The sequence below is a fragment of the Monodelphis domestica genome, chromosome 7 (genome assembly GCF_027887165.1).
Source record: "Monodelphis domestica isolate mMonDom1 chromosome 7, mMonDom1.pri, whole genome shotgun sequence".
NCBI classification, from domain to species: domain Eukaryota; kingdom Metazoa; phylum Chordata; class Mammalia; order Didelphimorphia; family Didelphidae; genus Monodelphis; species Monodelphis domestica.
In genome coordinates, this window is record NC_077233.1 from 154,607,463 (window position 1) to 154,625,205 (window position 17,743).

The window sequence follows — 17,743 nt, forward strand, 5'->3', positions numbered from 1 at the left end:
AGAGCATCTGCCACTTCATGGCCTCCTTGATAGGCAGCCAGATTTACTATTTGTCAACATGTTGCATTCCTCTAGGATAATTTAAACTCCCTGAGGGCAGGGATTTTCTTTCTTTCTTTGTTTTTTGCATTCCTAGCATCTAACACAGGTTTATACATGGTAGGTGCTTAATAAATGTTTGTTAAAATTGTATTGAATTAAGCTAACTTTTCTTGAACTCAGGGTTTCTACTTCAGTTTCTTCCTCTGTAAATTAATCTACCTTACAGAGTTACAAAATAGTAATAATAAGAGCATCTACCTTACAGGATTCTTATAAGGATCAAATGAAATAATAATAATTATAAAGCATTCAGCACAGTGTTGAGAACCTAGTAAGTGCAATGTATTTATTATCATTGTTTTTATTATTTTCCTTTTTTATAATCAAACCAAATGGAGAAAGATTATATTATGTAACTTTCTCTGGGTCACTGTAAAGTCCACGATGACATTTTTCCAATCAAGAAAAGATTACTCTGACAACCATCCTTCAAAGTCAAACAGCTCATTTTTCATCAAAAGCTTAACTTACAGTAATAGACTCTTTTATCAGGCTCTGCCATTTTATAAGCTAGACCTTACCAGAGATGTGCTTTTAATTTTAAATTTAAGTAATTTTAACTAATGTGTTAATTTAATTAACTGATTCATTAATTCAACATGAATACAGAATTATAAAATTATAGATAAAAAGGACATTAGAAACCATTTAGTCCAACCTCCTCATTTTATAGATAATGAAACTGAGACCCAATTCTTAAAAAAGGTTTTCATTTGATTGTCCTCTAAACATTTTAATTCTATTTGAACAAAACAGAAAAGTTTTTTAAAAAGCAGAGTAATCTTTATTTAATAACTTTTGATATTTAAAATACAACTTAGTTGTTCATCCACAAAAAAAAAAAAGATAGAATCCTTAATGTTCAAACAGTGCTTTGGACGTCTGACTTTTCTAAGGACCAGACATGAAAACCTTTGTGTTAATAATTCCAAATAAAATCAGATAGAGTTGAAACAGAAAAGTTTTTGCAGAACAGTTCTGAACAGTTTTGAACAGAAGAGACAGTTTTCTTCACAATTCTTGATTACCTATAATGAATGACTAAATAGTCAGTGAAATATCTTACAACAAGCTCTTTATGACAGAATGTAATATATTCCTAGAGGCAGCAAGGTGGCTCTGTGGATAGAACACAGGGCCTGGAGTCAGGAAGATCTGAATTCAAATTTCATTTCAGATACTCACTAGCTATGTGACTTTGGGTAAATCACTTAAACCTCTTTGCTTTAATCTATTGGAGAAGGAAGTGGCAAATCACTCCAATATCTTTGCCAAGATAATCCCACAGACAATATAGTCCACAGAGTCATTAAGAGTCAGACATGACTGAACAACAAATATGTTCCTGATGGTAGCAATTGTTTCATTTTTATCTTTGTATCCTCTGTGCCTGGTACATAGTAAGTATTTAATAAATATTTGTTGGTTGCTTACTTTTGTATTCTACTAAGATAAAGAAACCTTGTACTAGAATAAGTTCCCTGATACTTTTCACAGGAATAGAGTTTATTGTTTTTGTGGCTATGGTATAACTATATAGTTGATATAAAAGAACAGTAAGATACAGTCTCTGACTTCAACTCAAATTAACAAGCAATTATTAAGTGCCTTCTATGTTTAAGGGACTGTGTACTAAGAGTCAAGATTTACCAAAAATGGGAAAAACTAGCCCCTTTTCTCTAAGTGCTCCTAGTCTTAACAGAAGTAACCTCAGTGGAAAGGCCTTACCATTAAGGGGAATTGGGAAAGGTTTCTTGAAGAAGAAGTGACTTTAGTTGAGACTTGAGGGAAGTCAAGTAAGCAAGAAGGAGGTGAGGAGGTAGAAAATTACAGGCATAAGGAATAGCCAATGAAAAGATAGGTAGTAAGGAAATGGAGTGGAGTGGAATATAGGAGGAACAACAAGGAGGCCAGTGTAACTGGATCATAGAGTATATGGAGAAATATAAGGTTTAAGAAGCTTAGAAAGATAAGGAAGACAAAAAAAATTCATTATTAGTAGTGAAGATTTATAAGACTACAAACTAAGTGCAGGTAGGCAATAATAGTTTTGTGGTGTAGATAGGGAATCCAGCTTGTACAATTTAAAGGATGTCTTGCTCTGAACCTTTAGGCCATACTTTTGTCTTTTAATCTGAGTCCCCTGTTCAAGGATCCATGATGGCTTCCTGTTGCCTACAGGATCAAATCCAACCTCTTCTTCCTGACATGTTAATCCCTACCCTACCCATCAAATTATTCCTACACATAATGCTCTGTTCCAGTGGCATAACACAACATTCAATACCCCAAGAAAGCAGCAATAAGACCATCCCAGATCTTTCCTCCAAAAGTGGGGGTAGAGCCTAGCCTTATTATTAGGTCTGAAGTCCAGAAGTACACATGGAGAATGGGCAAACAAAAAAGAATCCCATAATAATGCGCTATTTTATGGCAATGATGCTCAAAATACAAAGATAAGAATTTCAAAACATCTCTGAAACAATGCTTCAGAGAAAAACACAATTGGGACACAAATTCAACCAGAATTACTAGAAGAGATGAAGTAAGAGTTTTAAAAATGTTTGTTTTTTATAAATGGAATGAGAGCACTTGAAGAAAAAAATAGAAAAAAAACAAAAACTGTAAAAGAAAGAATTGGAAGATGAATGAACAGCTTGGCACAAGAGGTTCAAAACCTTACTCAAACAACGAACTCCCTGAAAATTCAAATCAATTTTTAAAAAGGCCAGTGATTCCATGAGGCAACAAGAAGAAAAAAATTATATATATATTATATATATATATGACATCATAGCAAAACCCTAGAAAACAGATTGAGAAGAAAAAAATTAAGAAACATGGACTCTAAAAGTCATAATTGAAGAAAAAAAGAACCTAGAAAGTCTTAAAAGGAAATCCCAAAACTTCCCAGATGGCAAAGTAGAAATAGAAAGCATTCATCAGTTACCTTCTGAAAGAAAAATCAAAATTAAAAATCCTTGGAACATGACAGTCAAACCAGGTAAAAGGAAAAAAAAATACAGACAACAACCAGAAAGTATTCAAGTACAGTCAGGATCACACACAATTTATTAGCTATCACTATAATGGAGTGCAAAACTTGAAACATGATATTCCAGATGGCAAAGAATTATGAATTTACCACCAAGAATAATTTACCCAGCAAAACTGTGTATAAGGCTATAGGGGAGTGGGGTATGGATCTTTAAAGAAAGAGAATTTCCCAGCTTTCCTGATAAAGAGATCAGTAGAGGAGAAACTTTGAAGTTCAAATACAGGAGTGAAGAGAAACATAAAAAATTGATATGAATGAACAATAACAAAGGGCTAAACAAGCATTAGCTGCTTTACAATCAGATATGAGATGATACATATGTCCCCTCAGATCCCTATCATCATCAAAATTTATACAGAAAATAAATTTTTCTCAAGCTCCTTAAAAAAATTATATAAAGTCCAATTAGACAAGGTCCGAAATTCATTATGTTTTATTTTGATGATCTTAAGAAAAGAATGAAAAGAAATGGGAAAGGCTGAGGAAAGAAAGGAAGATTAGGGAAAACTATCTCATAGAATCAAGTCCCTTTTTAATGAGCACGTTCAAGAAAGAATTATTCCAGTCTACAAAAGTAAGCATTCCTTTTCCTTCCTTTCCATCCTTCTCTCTCATTTCTTCCTTCCCTATCTTTTCTTCCCTCCTTCCTTTCTCTCCCTATCTTTTCTTCTCTCCTTCCCACTTTCTTTCCATCCCTCCTTCCTCTCTCCCTTCCTTCTTTTCTTCCTTTTCTCCTTCCTTCCTTTCTCCCTTTTCCTACTTTTCTCCTCTCTCCTTCCTTCCTTCTCTCCTCTCCTCTCTTCTTTCCCCTTTCCTTCCCTACCCCCTTGGAGCTCAAATATTTGTTAGAAGAGTAAATCAATAACTTTTCCTTCAGCCCCCAGTTAGAGTGTGTATGTCAAAGGTATTTGAATAGCCAGAGGATATGATTTCCCCAGGAATAAATTAAAAGGAACTATGTTGAAACGTGAACGGAGGCATTCTGGGAAACACCCAGAGAAGAGTATCACAGAAAATATTTTTCAGGTAGAGCTTGGCTCAGGGTCGGGGTAAATAGTTGTTGATCTCTACTTTCTTTACCTCTCAGGACCACCCCGAGGTTGGTTCTGTTGGTCCAACTCTGTGTAACGAGTCCACCTCTAGGGTTTACCTGGGACCTTGACACCTTTTGTGCGCACAGCCTCCAGGACCTTTAGCGCAGGTAAGCCGGAGGCCACGCGGTGGCAGGAGGAGGAGGGTTTAGATGGACTTCTCGCCTCTACCGGGGCAGCCCCCTCACCCCGCGCACGGGGCTCCTCCCCAGCCCTCCCCACTTCCCTCCCAGCTGCGGAGAGCGGACGGCGTGAGGCAGGCTGGGGGCGGGGCGGGAGGAGGGGCGCAGCGGCTTTGGTGGCGCCTGGGGTGGCGGCGGCTGCGGTGTGACGGCTAGGGCTGTGGTAGAGTGTGGTACGATTTGGGGAGCGCTGTGGGCCTTCTCCGCGGTCGCAGACCACCATGGCCACTTCTCCCGGCAGCAGCGGTGGTAGCTGTAGCTTTGGGGTTTCCTCGCTAAACTTCCCGGGCTTTGGATTTGACTCGGGACTGGAGATCAAAACTCGCTCGGTGGAGCAGACCCTTCTCCCGCTGGTGTCGCAGGTAAGATCGCGCCCCGCGCGAGTCTAGGCCCCCCCCCCCCCCCAACTCGCTGACCCGCGTGTGGCCTCGGGGCCACGTCTCCTCGGCCCTGGTCCCGCGACTACCCGGCCGGGGCTAGGAAGACAGAAGAAGCAACGGGCTATGGCGGCGGGTCGGAGAGGACGCGGGGGCGCCCGATTCCTACCCAAACTCTGGAGAAGCGGAGCAGAGGAGGCTGGCGTGACTTTTGTCCATCTAGCCCCCGTCTCCTCTTAACGGTCTCGGAGAACCAGACCCTGTATGGGTGAGTGGGGGGCGGTGTCCTGTTGGCTGGGGGTTGGGGGGACGCTGAGCCCTAAAGTTTCCTCTGGGTCTCCCGAGTGCGCGAGACTGGAAGGCAGGCAGCCCCAAGCAGCCCGTGCGGCCGGGCGCACTGGGGGCCACGGGCGGCAGCGGAAGGGAGGGAGGTGCGAGGTGGGGGGGTGGGGGTAGTGGGAAAGGGGGAAGCCTGGGTCTCCCGGATCTTCTGTCCAGAGTTAGTGAAAGTGGTGAAATCTTGTTAGTTCTGTCTTTCTCTTTGTGTGCCCAGAGGGCAGGCAGCAAACCGCCTGCCAAAGATGGTAATCACCCTGTTAGGTGCACTACAATGGCTTGAAATGTATATTCTTTAGAAAGGGGACCGTGTGTGTGTTTGGGTGTGTAAGGTGCCGCCTTAAAGTGAAAATATATTTCGGGGTCACCTCACTGGTTGATTAGATTTTAAAAAGAAAATCTACATAATAGGCGAAACGGAGGGCAAAATGTGGAGTGGGATGGGCTGGAAGAAACCACATTTTGAAGTACCTCTTTGTTATGTGGGTAAATATGTTTTAAAAATTCAGATTTAAACATCATTACACTTTTTTGCTTATTGAAAAAAACATATTTCCTTGGACTCTGAATATTTCAGAATAATTCAACTCTTTGTGTGTCTGTCCAAACTTCTGTTATCATACCTGGTCTTAAAAAAAGTTTTAGAACATTTTATAAACATTGCCAAAGAAGGTACTGTCAACCCATCCCTCTTATTTATTCACTATTCTCCCCCCCCCCCCCTTAAATCTCTGCAGTTTGGCTATCATCCTCACTATGGCTTTGAAACTATTGCCTCTAGTCATTAATAACTTCTTCTTGGCCAAGTCTCATACTTAATCAGCTGTCTTGACCTCACTACTGCCTTTGCTAGTGTTGACATTCCTTGTTTATTGAAAGTCTTTAGACTTTTAGCTTTCTAGAGGTTGTGCTGCTGTCTCCCTTCTCAGATTTCCCTGAACCTCCCCCCCCTTCTTTCCTTTCTTTTCCTTCTCTTTTTCAACCCATAAACTTTCCCTTTGAACTCAAGAGAAACAGTCTTGGTTCTTTCTCTTCTAAACCTACACTTTGTACCTTAGGGAATCTAGCAAAGCTGCATCTGCTTACTTAGTAGATAACCAAATACTTTTCTCTCTAATTTACATCATCACCCTAGCCCTTTCACAGTGTCTTTTTAGTCTACTTGGATTCCCTTTGACATTTTAAACCTACTGTAGTATTCCTATCCTTTCACTTTGCATACTGAGTTGATACCAAATACCATTATTTCTCTTTAATTTACATCTTTAGCCTAGACCTTTCATGCTGTCCTTTTTAGTGTACTAGAATGTTCCATTAATATTTTAAACTTGTCGTCCTTGGTATCACCATTCTTTCACCTTCTTTTATCACTAACTCCAGTCTTGAAACCTCAAAATTTCTCTTTTGCCAATTCTTACTGTTTTCTCTTTATTCTTCTTCCCCAACCCCCATTAATCTTTCCTGTTCATAAACTATGACTTCATTATATTAGATTGGAATGAAAAGGAGGACTTGTTGGTTGAGTATATTTGACAGAAAAATAGTGGCTAATATAGGTAATGATAATGTAGCTAATGATAGCAGGGAGGTGATTTGATAAAATTAAATATTTGAAGAAAATTAAAATAGTAGAAGGATTATAGCCTGGAGATGCTTAGGAGCAAGAGCAGCAGTACTGTTGGAAAAACAAGACTTGGAACAAGTTGGTACAGGCATACCCCACCCCAATGACATGAATTGATTCCATGAAAGTAGGACACCAGGCAAAGCATTACAGAAAGCAGTTAGTGCTTCAGCAACAGTGTTATAAAATGTAGATATGTTCCAGGATAGCCAAAATTTAGACTTAAAATAAGTCTTTACAGAGACTTGAGACTGTAATAAGAAATGGAAACACTGATGCAGAACTGAGGGAAATAGAACCTAGTAGAAGATAGATAATACAGAGCTAAATGAACACAGTAGGGAGAGAGAGTTGTGGCATGAAAAAAGTGGCAAAGATGAAAACTGGTGCTATTGTGGCACAAGCAACTGTATACCTAGCTCATCAAAAGCAAAAAAAAGAAGGAACTTTAGATTCGAAGGGTTTTTGTTCTCTCTTTTCCTTTATCTTGGAAGGAAAAATGAGCTCAGCACTAGAAGGGGACAAAGTTGCAAGAACATCAGTAGAACCAAGCACCTTTGTAACATTTTCCCCTCCTCATAGCCCTCCACTCCAAATTGAAGCATTATTATTAGATGGGATGAGAGCCTTAGAAAGGCATAGGAAATAGTCAAACTGACCATGGCATAAGACTTAAGATTTTAGGACTGAGAGTTGGAAGTGGCTTTAAAAAATATAGTCTAATTAATGTATTGCCAGTGGAGTTGATTGATCCAACCATTCTGGATGGCAATTTGGAACTATGCCCAAAGGTTTTTAAAAGATTTCCTGCCCTTTGACCCAGCTATACCACTTCTGTGTTTGTACCTTAAAGAGATAATAAGGAAAAAGACTTGTACAAAAAAATTTATAGCTGTACTCTTAGTGGTGGTAAAAAACTGGAAAAGAGGGGATGCCCTTCAATTGGGGAATGGCTGAACACATTGTGGTGTCCATTGGTGATAGAATACTATTTTGCCCAAAGGAATAATAACTGGAGGAATTCCATGTGAACTGTAATGACCTCCAGGAATTGATGCAGAGTGAGAGGAGCAGAACCAGGAGAACATTGTACACAGAGACTGACACATTGTGGTAAAATCAAATGTAATGGACTTCTCTACTAGTAGGAATGCAATGATCCTGAACAACCCAGAGGTTGTTCAGGTTGAGAGAGAATGCTATCCACAGCCAGAGAAAGAACTGAGGGAAGATACACAGAAGAAAAACAACTGCTTGATCATATTGGTTGATGGGGTTATGACTGGGAAAGTAGACTCTAAATGATTACTGTAGTGCAAATAATAATATGGAAATGGGTCTTAATCAATGATACATGTTAAACCCAGTGGAATTGTACGTCAGACATGGTAAAGGGTGAGGGGAGGGGAGGGAAAGAACATGAGTCTTGTAACCATGGGAAAATATTCTAAATCATCTAATTAACTAAAATTTAAAATAAAAAATAAAAATATAGTCCAACTCTACTCATTTTATTGATGTGGCAACTGAGACCCAGAGAGTGCAAATAGCAAATAAGTAATAAGTAGGAGAGTTAAATTTGAGCCCAAATTTTCTTCCTCCAAGGTCAGTACTCTTTTATCTCTACCATATTGGATATTTTGGGAATGCTGAATGTATGCATCTTTTTTTTTTTTACATTTTACATTCATGGTGTGCCTGCAGGTTCAGCATATAGAGAAGCCTTTCTACTAATAGACATTCCACCATTTCCAGTTGATTTATAAAGCAAGAAAGTGTTTGAATTGAGTGCTTAGTCAAATATTTCTACTGGATTTTCTGACATTTCTGTGGAGTTTTGGTTAGTGTGTTTGTATGTACTATTGTTATCAACATTATTATTATTTTGAGATTGAGTCTCCCTCTCTTACCTCTACTGTAAGTTCAGCAGCTACTTACAGACCTGGGCCCACATACTTATTGGTGCAGAAGCTTTAACTTGCTCCATTTTTCCAATCTAGGCTGGGTCACCTCTCCTTAGATTGCTAGCCCTTAGTTCCCAGTTCACCATATTAGTACCAGGCTTAGGATAGATAACAATTGATTTTAGCCCAATTGTAGCAGCTTAGACTTCTCAAATTCAGAAAATCCCATCAACCTCAAACCCTACCACCACTATCACCCTTTCCCTACTAGGGACCTGGCTGGTTAGTATATATTGTTGTTTCTATTATTTCTAACAATAATAAAAGGATATGATATAAATTATATTTATATATAACTGATTAAGTGATGTTGATTGGGTAAACAGAGTATATATATATGGCCTTTGAAGGCATGGAGGTATTTTCAGGTTATATGATCAACCTCTCTCCTTCTAAAGTAGGAATCTCTTCTGTAGCATTCCTAAAAGTTGGTTATCTAGCCTTTACAAGCTCACTAATTATTTGTTGTTGTTGTTCAGTCATTCAGTTGTATCCAACTCTTCATGACCCCATAGATCACACTGTCCATGTGGTTTTCTTGTCAAAGATATTGGAGTGGCTTGCTGCTAATTATTAAAGTAGCTTTTTTCATTGTTGGAACAGCTCTAATTCTTAGAAAAGTCTTATCCTACCTTCCTATAACCTTCACCCTTATTCCCAATTTTGCTTTTGGAGGAATACTGAATAACCTTCTCTTCTTAATGATAATCCTTCAGATATTTGAAGGTAGCTAGCTATTTATTTAGCAGGTATTTATTGAATACCTACCCTGTGAGAAGTAGTATGGCATAATGGAAAAAGGGGCCACCAAGAAATGAGGAAAACTTGTGTTCAAATCCTGCCTCTGCTACTGGGTAAATAAATTACTTAGCCCCTGAGCTTTAGTTTCCATAGCTGTAAATTGTGGATATGATTGTCTATCTCAAAGACTTAACTGAAACTTGTATGTTAAGTGCTTTGTAAACTTAAAAGGTATATATATATACCAATTTTATTTTATTTTATTTTATTTTTACCTTTGCCCAGACTTGTGAGTTCAAGGATTTCTGGTGTAGAAACTCTCTTTAGATCAGTGCAAATCATTAGCAACTTTTCCAGTTTATAATTCTAGAGAACTGCATGTGGCACTGAGAAATTATTTGCCCTAAGGAGTTGAATCCAAGTCTTCTTGGCTCCATGACCACTCCCTTTATTCCATGCTACTTTTCATAAATGCCAAATATTCTTATAATATTCTTATCATTACCATGAATAGGAAGAACTCTGGGAGGTGTTTCCTTAATTTTTTTTTTGGCATCTCTTCCTTAAGCCAAATATCCTTATTCTTTCACATATTTGACCTTTCATATCACCTTTCCAGAATGAAGTCAAGTATGTCAGTGTTTCTCTTAAAGTGTAGTGTCCAGAGTTAAACTTAATATTTTATAAATTGCTTGATCAGTGCAGAATATAATGGTCATATTGCTTCCTATCCTCTAAACCCTAAGATGGCTTTTTTTTTAAGTAGTAACATCAGACTGTTGGCTAGTATTGAATTGTGGTCAACTAAAAAGCCCAGATAAATTTAACTTGGGCTACTCTTAAACAGAAATTCTCTTCAAGCTCTCCTACATTTTTGCAATTAATTTTTTGAAACTAGTTATTAGTCTCTGATAAATTTAATCTTTGAAGTTTTGACCCAGTTTTGAGATTTTTTGAGATTATTTTGAAGAATGCTGAATTTGGAGTCAGAGAATTTGGGTTCTCTGTTTCTGCAGCTTGATTTGGGGCCAGTTACTTTACTGTTCTGGGTCTCAGTTTCCTTCTCTGCAAAATGAGAGGGTCCTCCTGAATAAGGGTTTGGCCACTGATTTTTTTGGTGAGGTCATGAGGTAAGAATGGTTTTTATCATTTTAAATAAGGTATGCTATGTTTTAAAGTGTAAAAATCACTCAACTAGCAGATCATACCAAAACAGGGGATAGGGCCAGATTTGCTCCTCAGGCCACAGTTTACTGACTTGGACTGTATGATCTCTAAGGTTCCTTCCAACTCTATGATCCTGCGAATGCTGATTTTTGTCATCTGTTATGTTAATAACAATTCATGTGGGAAAAGACCCAAGAGTTTTTTCTGACTTCATACAAGTTTAATGTGAGTCAAAAGTTTAAAGGCAATTGCCTATTAAAAACTAATGTAAGTTAAGGAATGATGAATAGGATGATTTCAGAAAGATCTGGAAAGACAACAATGCAGAATAAAATAAGCAGAACCAGGAAAACACTGTACATTGTAACAGCAATATTGTGGAATAATCAATTGTGATAGACTCAGCAACTCTCAGCAGTATAACAATCCAGAGCGATTCTGAGATACATATGACAAAGAATGCTGTCCACCTCCAGAGAAAGAACTGTTGGAATTAGAATGCAAATGAAAGCATTAGATTATTCACTTGTTTATTTGAATTTATGTTTGGGGAGGGGTTTTGGTTTTATAAGATTACTCACAAAAATGAGCAATATGGAAATATGTTTTACTTGGTAATATATGCAGAACCCAGATCAAATTACCTGCCAGCATGGGAGGAGGAAGAGAAGGGAGAGTAAGTTAGATCTTATAATTTAGGAACACTTGTGTGGAAATTTGTTATTATATTATTGTTTTTTATATATTATATTATTATATTGTAAAAAAAAGAAAAAAATATATAAATTAATGTATCTCACTGGATAGAGATTCAGTGCTAGAGATGAGATCCTGGGTTTAAATCTTGCCTCAGATACTTTTTAGCTATGTGACTCTAGGCAAGTCACTAAATCCCAAATACCTAACTGTTACCACTCCTCTGCCTTAAACTGATATTTAGTATATATTCTAAGACAGGAGGTAAGAATTTAAAAATAAAAGTAATATGATCTTGGGCTATTTCAATTCAATTCAATGTATTAAATTTCTTCCAAGTACAGAGCATGATGGGTTTTATACTTTCAGGAGAGACATCAGCAAACTCTTTTGAATTTGGAAAGCAACTAAGATGTTGAGGGGTCTGGAACAATGTTATCAAGGACAAGTTTGAGAGAAGTGGACTAAATGTAAGCTGTCATGTAAAAGAAATTATTTTCCATCTATTATTTTACAAGACAAAACTAGGGCCAGTGTATAGAACTTACTGAAAGATTGAGAATATGTGTATGTGTTTTTAACACAAATTTAGCAACATTTTTAACAATCAGAGCTATCTAACAATAAATTGTGCTGCCTCACCTAGTAGTAAGCTTCTCATATTGGAAATGTACAAGCAGAGACTGGTTGACTACCTATTAGGGATGTTCCTTCCTTGAAAGATACCCTCAACCCAATTGTGAAGCAGTCAGGGCTAGATAATCTCTATACTTCCTTATAATTTAATATTCTTTGATTCTGGGATAATCAGTTGGGTAAGATTAATGCAGTTTTTGAAAGGGAAAATAGTGGCACTCTAATTTTTGAAGTTTCTTTGAAAATGACGAATAAGTATGTGGACAAGGAGAATTAATGACTTATTCAGACTTTCAAAGATCTTTTGGTAAGGATTCATGCTAAAAGTGGTTTTAAAGAAATTATTTTTTTAAACTGATTAACCATGGTTGACCTTGGGTAAACAGTTTGCTATTACATAACTTTTTAGGATGGAGAGAAAGGGACAGATGTGAGATAAATATATATGTATATATATTTTTTAAAAGACTTGACAGGAAAAAGTGATTAGTGAATGATGTCATATAATGTGTGATGCCAGGGTTTTAATAATATCAAGTACTTAAATGTAGCAATTTAGGTTTTCAAAGTGCTTTATATTTGTTATCTCATTTGATTCATGTTTTTTAAATCTGAAAACCCCTAACAGAAATAGGAAAGTCTACTGTGGGACTAGTTTTGGTGAATCAGACTTCATTTGTCAGATATTATGTACTTTCTTTTATATAAAAAGGATGGGAGAGAGTGATGCAGGACAACTGCAGATCAAGGAAAATATTTTCCATATGCCTTATAATTAGAAGCATAGTAAAGGGAAGGAAGAGGGGGAGGAATTGCTGGTGACTGAGGAGATACTTAATATGCCAGAGAGAAGGAGGTAAAACCCTGGAAGAAGCACAAAAGGATTCTTCTTTGCAATAACCTGTATATACACTAGGTGGTTAATAAATGTTGCAGAAGTCAAATTGAGATTAGGGAGCTAAAATTAGTTTGGGAAAGAAGGAATTCTTTTTTCTCTTAGAGAGAAGGAAAGTTGAGAAAGCTTGGGCATCTTGACCTCTGTCTTCCGTCTTATTTTCTTAGGTTCATAATCCAAAATATCATTATAAAAATGTTGTTTTTTTTAATGGACCTTTTCTATTTTTCAGGGAGAAGCTTAGACCAGTATTAGCAATTTCCCTAAGCAGTTCAATCCTATTTTCCCCTTCTTTTTAGTTCTGGACCTGGTTCATTGCTCATCCATAGTGCCCAAGATGTATAGAAGGAACTCTGTGGGGTGACCATTCAATTATGTGTCATAATCCAGTAAATAAACATTATTTATATGGTTGGTTTTTCCCATGTAGAAAATTAGAATGAAGTATTTTGAGTGATTATGGTTCTCATTTGGGAAGTTCTGAGGATACCTTTGCTTGATATCCATCAATACCTTTTCATTTACAAACATTCTGGCACCTTTATATGACTATGAGATATGGGATACTGTAGTGTCCAGTAAATTCATATTGATGGATACCTAAAAACCAATAGAGATGTAGATGGTAGGCATGAATAGGCATTGCTAATTGCAAGGGGAAAGCAACATAAAGAATTTTATTAGATACATATTATACTGTGTCAAACTATTTAGCAAGCAGTTATCACATGTCTTATATGAGGGACCTTGGGTAACCAGCAATTTTTTCTCAACTAGTTTTGCCTCTTCCCCTCAAGATCTTTGTAAATGCATAAACATTTTTACTGATCTTGTACAAAAGTAAAAGATATGGCAAATTTATCTCAGTAAAGAGAGAGATAAGACATTTTCTCTGGATAGTATGTGAGAAATGTCTGGATACTTCACTCTCTGGGCTCTAGAATTTAAAAACCTAAATGAATGGATAATTACCATGACTATTAGACTATTTTTAATATCAGAGCCTTTGATTGCAGTCATTTCATGATCAAACTCACTTAAGTTCTTACAAAGCAATTGTTCTCTATTGTTGGTTGAAGTGAAAGCTTTATACTTTATACAGTCACAGTGGTACAAGTTGTTATTCTAAGATTATTCATCTTTGTGGTACCACTTAATAAATGTTTTTAAAAAATGAAAGAGCTGGTGAAAATTCCAGCACTAGACTTGTATTCTCACCCATACCAGCCAACCTTTTTTTAGCTGGGGTCATTTCCTGCAGCTCTAGAGCTATTATTTTTCAAAGAAGAAAAACTTGGTATTTTTTCAAGCATTTGTAACAAGCATACCCCACATAATGTTGCAACAACTATTGTCATTTTTTTTACAGTGGTATCATTATAAATAAAGCATATTCCAGCACTCTAAAACCTTGACTATAATCTTAAACCAACTAAGATGCAGATCAGTTAGTGATGATATAAACTAGTATATCATGGTGTTAGTACTATCCTTTTTACTTTGAATTTGTTGCCAAAACATTTTTGTTCTAGAAATGACTATGGAGATTTATATTTTTATATGGACCTTTAAGATTTCATATAGGGGGTATCCTAAAAGTCTTGATGCAGTTTTAAGATATTAAAGTGAAAGCTTGGGACATCCTTATAATCTTTTTGTGTTCTACTATATATATGGAAACATTATCTCTTTTACTTAAAATCAAAATTGAAAACAATTAAACTGTGATATTGTTTAAGCTAATGTATTTTTGTAGATTCAATTAATAATGTCAGGATATACCTCTTTCTACTTGATTGGAACCCTATAATGAACTATTATCCAAGAAGAATTCTTTTGCCTAAGCACTTTTTACGATAAGAATTACCAGTTAACTATCTTTATCCATTAAAAAAAAAACCAAAAACCTTTTTATATCTTCTAGAGAACACTTAATTTTAAGCAAAACTGTATAACTTTGGATCATCAAGGCCACTTGCTGTGAAATGCATCCATAAATAGCTAAATGAGTTGGCCTGATAGGATTACTTAATTATTGGTGAGTACTTTAAAAATGCAGTCAACTTTACTTTGATGTATTTGATACAATTCATTTCTTTTTCCAGCAGTGTCTACCCTTCAGTTCTATCTGTCCTGCCCAGAATGGGGTGGATCAAGGATTAGGATTAGCTAAAAGGACTAGTGTTTGCCTAATAAGTGAGGGAGATCCAAAGTGGGAAGTGACTAAAATATAAGGTTTATCAACAGGAGATATTAGACATAGTAATTGATGGAGGCCTGATCAAATACCAGGAAGACATTTTAGCCAACATTTGGCCTTTCATCTCAGGCCAAATGTTGAAGTTCTGGTTCACAAACTGAAAAAGCATTTCAATGCATTCTGGGATTGGTTTGCTTGGTATCCCAATAGGATGACACTTTTTAAATACAGGTATTTAAAAAGTTATTTATTTATTTAAGTATTTAAAGGTATATCTCCCTTTCTTGGCCTTGAAGCCCAGCTGCAGAGTATCACTATGCTTCAGGCCCAGGATGTTTTGGGTTCTCTATCAAGTGTTGGCATTTAGAGTTTTTCTTTGGAATCTAAGGCATGGTCATTCTGTCTCTGACCCTTCCATTTAATTTGATTTAATTCTAGAATTCTAAAATCTTCCCTTCATCATGAACTTTGCCTGACTTTCAAGCACTGGAGATGAATGAAGAACTGGTGAATGAAAGGGTTGATCTGGATTGATATGTGCTAGTGAAATATGTAATATACTAGAAGCAAAACAACCTATAAAGCATGGAGGAATAAGTAGGTTGACTTGCCACCACTGTTGTGTTCTGGACATGGGCAGATTTGGTACAAAGCTATGATAATGAGTACTACAGTCCCTAAAAACTGATTAGGAGCTGTAGATATATCTGATAGCTTTTCCTCCCTAATACTTGACTCAGGGCAAGTCTCATACTTGTGCTGTAGGGTAATATGACATCAAAACCATGACCACTAGAAATTTAAAATGACCTAATGCAGTGTCTTGAATACCTTAATGTACCTTAACTATAATTCATCAAGGCATGAGTACAAGACCACCCCATGGTTATGTATAAATGAGTTCTTCTATGTATAACCCTAAGCAAAGTGTGGAAGTAGAGTTAACTTTCAGGGTAAACAATTGGTTCTGAGTATAAGAATCCTCCAGTTGCAGCTGTCATACAAAGCCCATTCAGCATAATTGTAAAGATTCTGCAGAATATCTTTGCCTATGGCAATGGATTTTCCTTTAGACTTCAGAATCCTAATTATTAACTCAGACCACTGGCACAATACTTCTCATGCCTTGGAAGGCAAGAAATTCTGAAATCAAACTAGCTAAAAAGAAATAGTACTTACCAAATCCGACTACTTTTCAGGCTAATGTTAGGCTTTCAAGATTCTGATGATCCCTCTGCGAAATGACAGGCTTTCCTGAAATAATGCTCTGGGAAAAGCAGTTACCAGTGAGAAGAGTAAAATCCCAGGGCAGAAAGGCAGTTACTGAGATGTCTATAGAAAAGCATTTATTTAGTATCTTCTTTATACCAAGAATTGTGGATTGAAAACAAACAAACAAAAGGGAAACATATACAAAGATTACAGAGTACAAAGTATATATGTAGTAAATATAAAGTAATTTTAGAGTAGGGGAAGAATTAATTTGTCAACTGGAGGAGCCAAGAAAAGCTTTGTGTAGGAGATGGTACCCACCAACCTTTGTGAAAGAGCTATATTTCAAAGAAACCTAGAGATTCTATTAGATAGGCAGTTTATGTTCAGTTACAGAAGTGGAAAAATATACATCATGTAAGTAGGCCAGTTTAGGTAAAACATAGAGTATGAGTGAAAATAATAATTAGCCTTTATATGATGCTGTCATTACAATGATCCTTCAACTATCACAAGAGTTATGTTCCAGAGACCCCCATGATAGGTGAAAATCCTCAAAGTAGTGATCTTATATTTATTTTATTATATAATATAAATAATAAATATACAGATTTAAGATTTTATAAACTCTTCCCATTCTCCTACAAAGCTTTTCCACACTTTTATTACCTATAGTCACTGAGCTAATCAGAGCCCAGAATAAAGAACACAGCGCTGCAGTTGGTTGCCTTTCATTCCATAGTGTGCTGCAATAAGTGTAACTCCCAATACAGATCTAGGTTTAAAAACAAACAAACAAACAAACCAAGGTTACAGTGAAGCCAGGATAAGTGTATTCTATTTTACAAACAAGAAAACAGGCTGAGAGAATGACTTCTCCAGGAAGCTGAGGAAAATTTGAACCCAGCTTTTCCAAATGATACCAAATCTCCCTCTTTCCAGAAAGATAGCATGGAGCCAGTTTTTGAATGGCTCTAGGTGTCAAACTGAAGAGAATGCTCAAAGTCAAAAATAATAAAATCATGTTATCAATTTAAATGTAAGTATTTGCCTTCCTGTTTAGTGCAGGAATATATGTTTCCAATTTACTTAATTCGTATCAAGCTTTTAGATATAGATGAAAAAGGAGTAATAATGTATGGTCTTACTGTTACCATAAATGAGATTATATATGCCCTGGGACCCTTCCTGCTTATGTTTATTTAGCAGTTGTATTTTGATATGAATTTCAAAAAAGTATCAGTTACCCAAGAAATATTATCTATCAGCTATAAAGATAGATCATTTCTGAAAATAGTCTTAAGTTGTTATCAACTCAGTCTAGCAGGATGGAATAAGTATTAGACTTGGAGTCAGGAAAACCTGAGTTGGAATCTTGTCTCAGACCCCAGCTATGTGACCCTAGGCAAATTATTTAACCTCTCTCAGCCTGTTTCCTCATCTCTAAAATGGGGGCAATAAG

General features: G+C 36.7%; 1 protein-coding gene across 7 annotated transcripts in view; it reads left to right on the plus strand.

Moving 5' to 3' along the window:
- The first annotated feature begins 4,389 nt into the window (after positions 1 to 4,389).
- CTNNAL1 (catenin alpha like 1) overlaps positions 4,390 to 17,743 on the plus strand; it is a 97,362-nt gene continuing 84,008 nt past the window's right edge. For 2 of the 7 annotated variants that reach the window (XM_056805889.1, XM_056805892.1), the window contains exons 1-3: positions 4,893 to 5,078; positions 11,708 to 11,808; positions 14,794 to 14,907. Coding sequence is in view for 1 of the 7 variants with exons in the window: in XM_007498978.3 (XP_007499040.2) it covers positions 4,655 to 4,795 (141 nt within the window). In the remaining 6 variants the exon portion in view is untranslated. Of the gene's footprint in view, positions 4,796 to 4,892; positions 5,079 to 11,707; positions 11,809 to 14,793; positions 14,908 to 17,743 lie in introns of those variants that run through there. The other 5 variants (XM_056805893.1, XM_056805891.1, XM_056805890.1 and 2 more) reach the window with 4 other exon arrangements.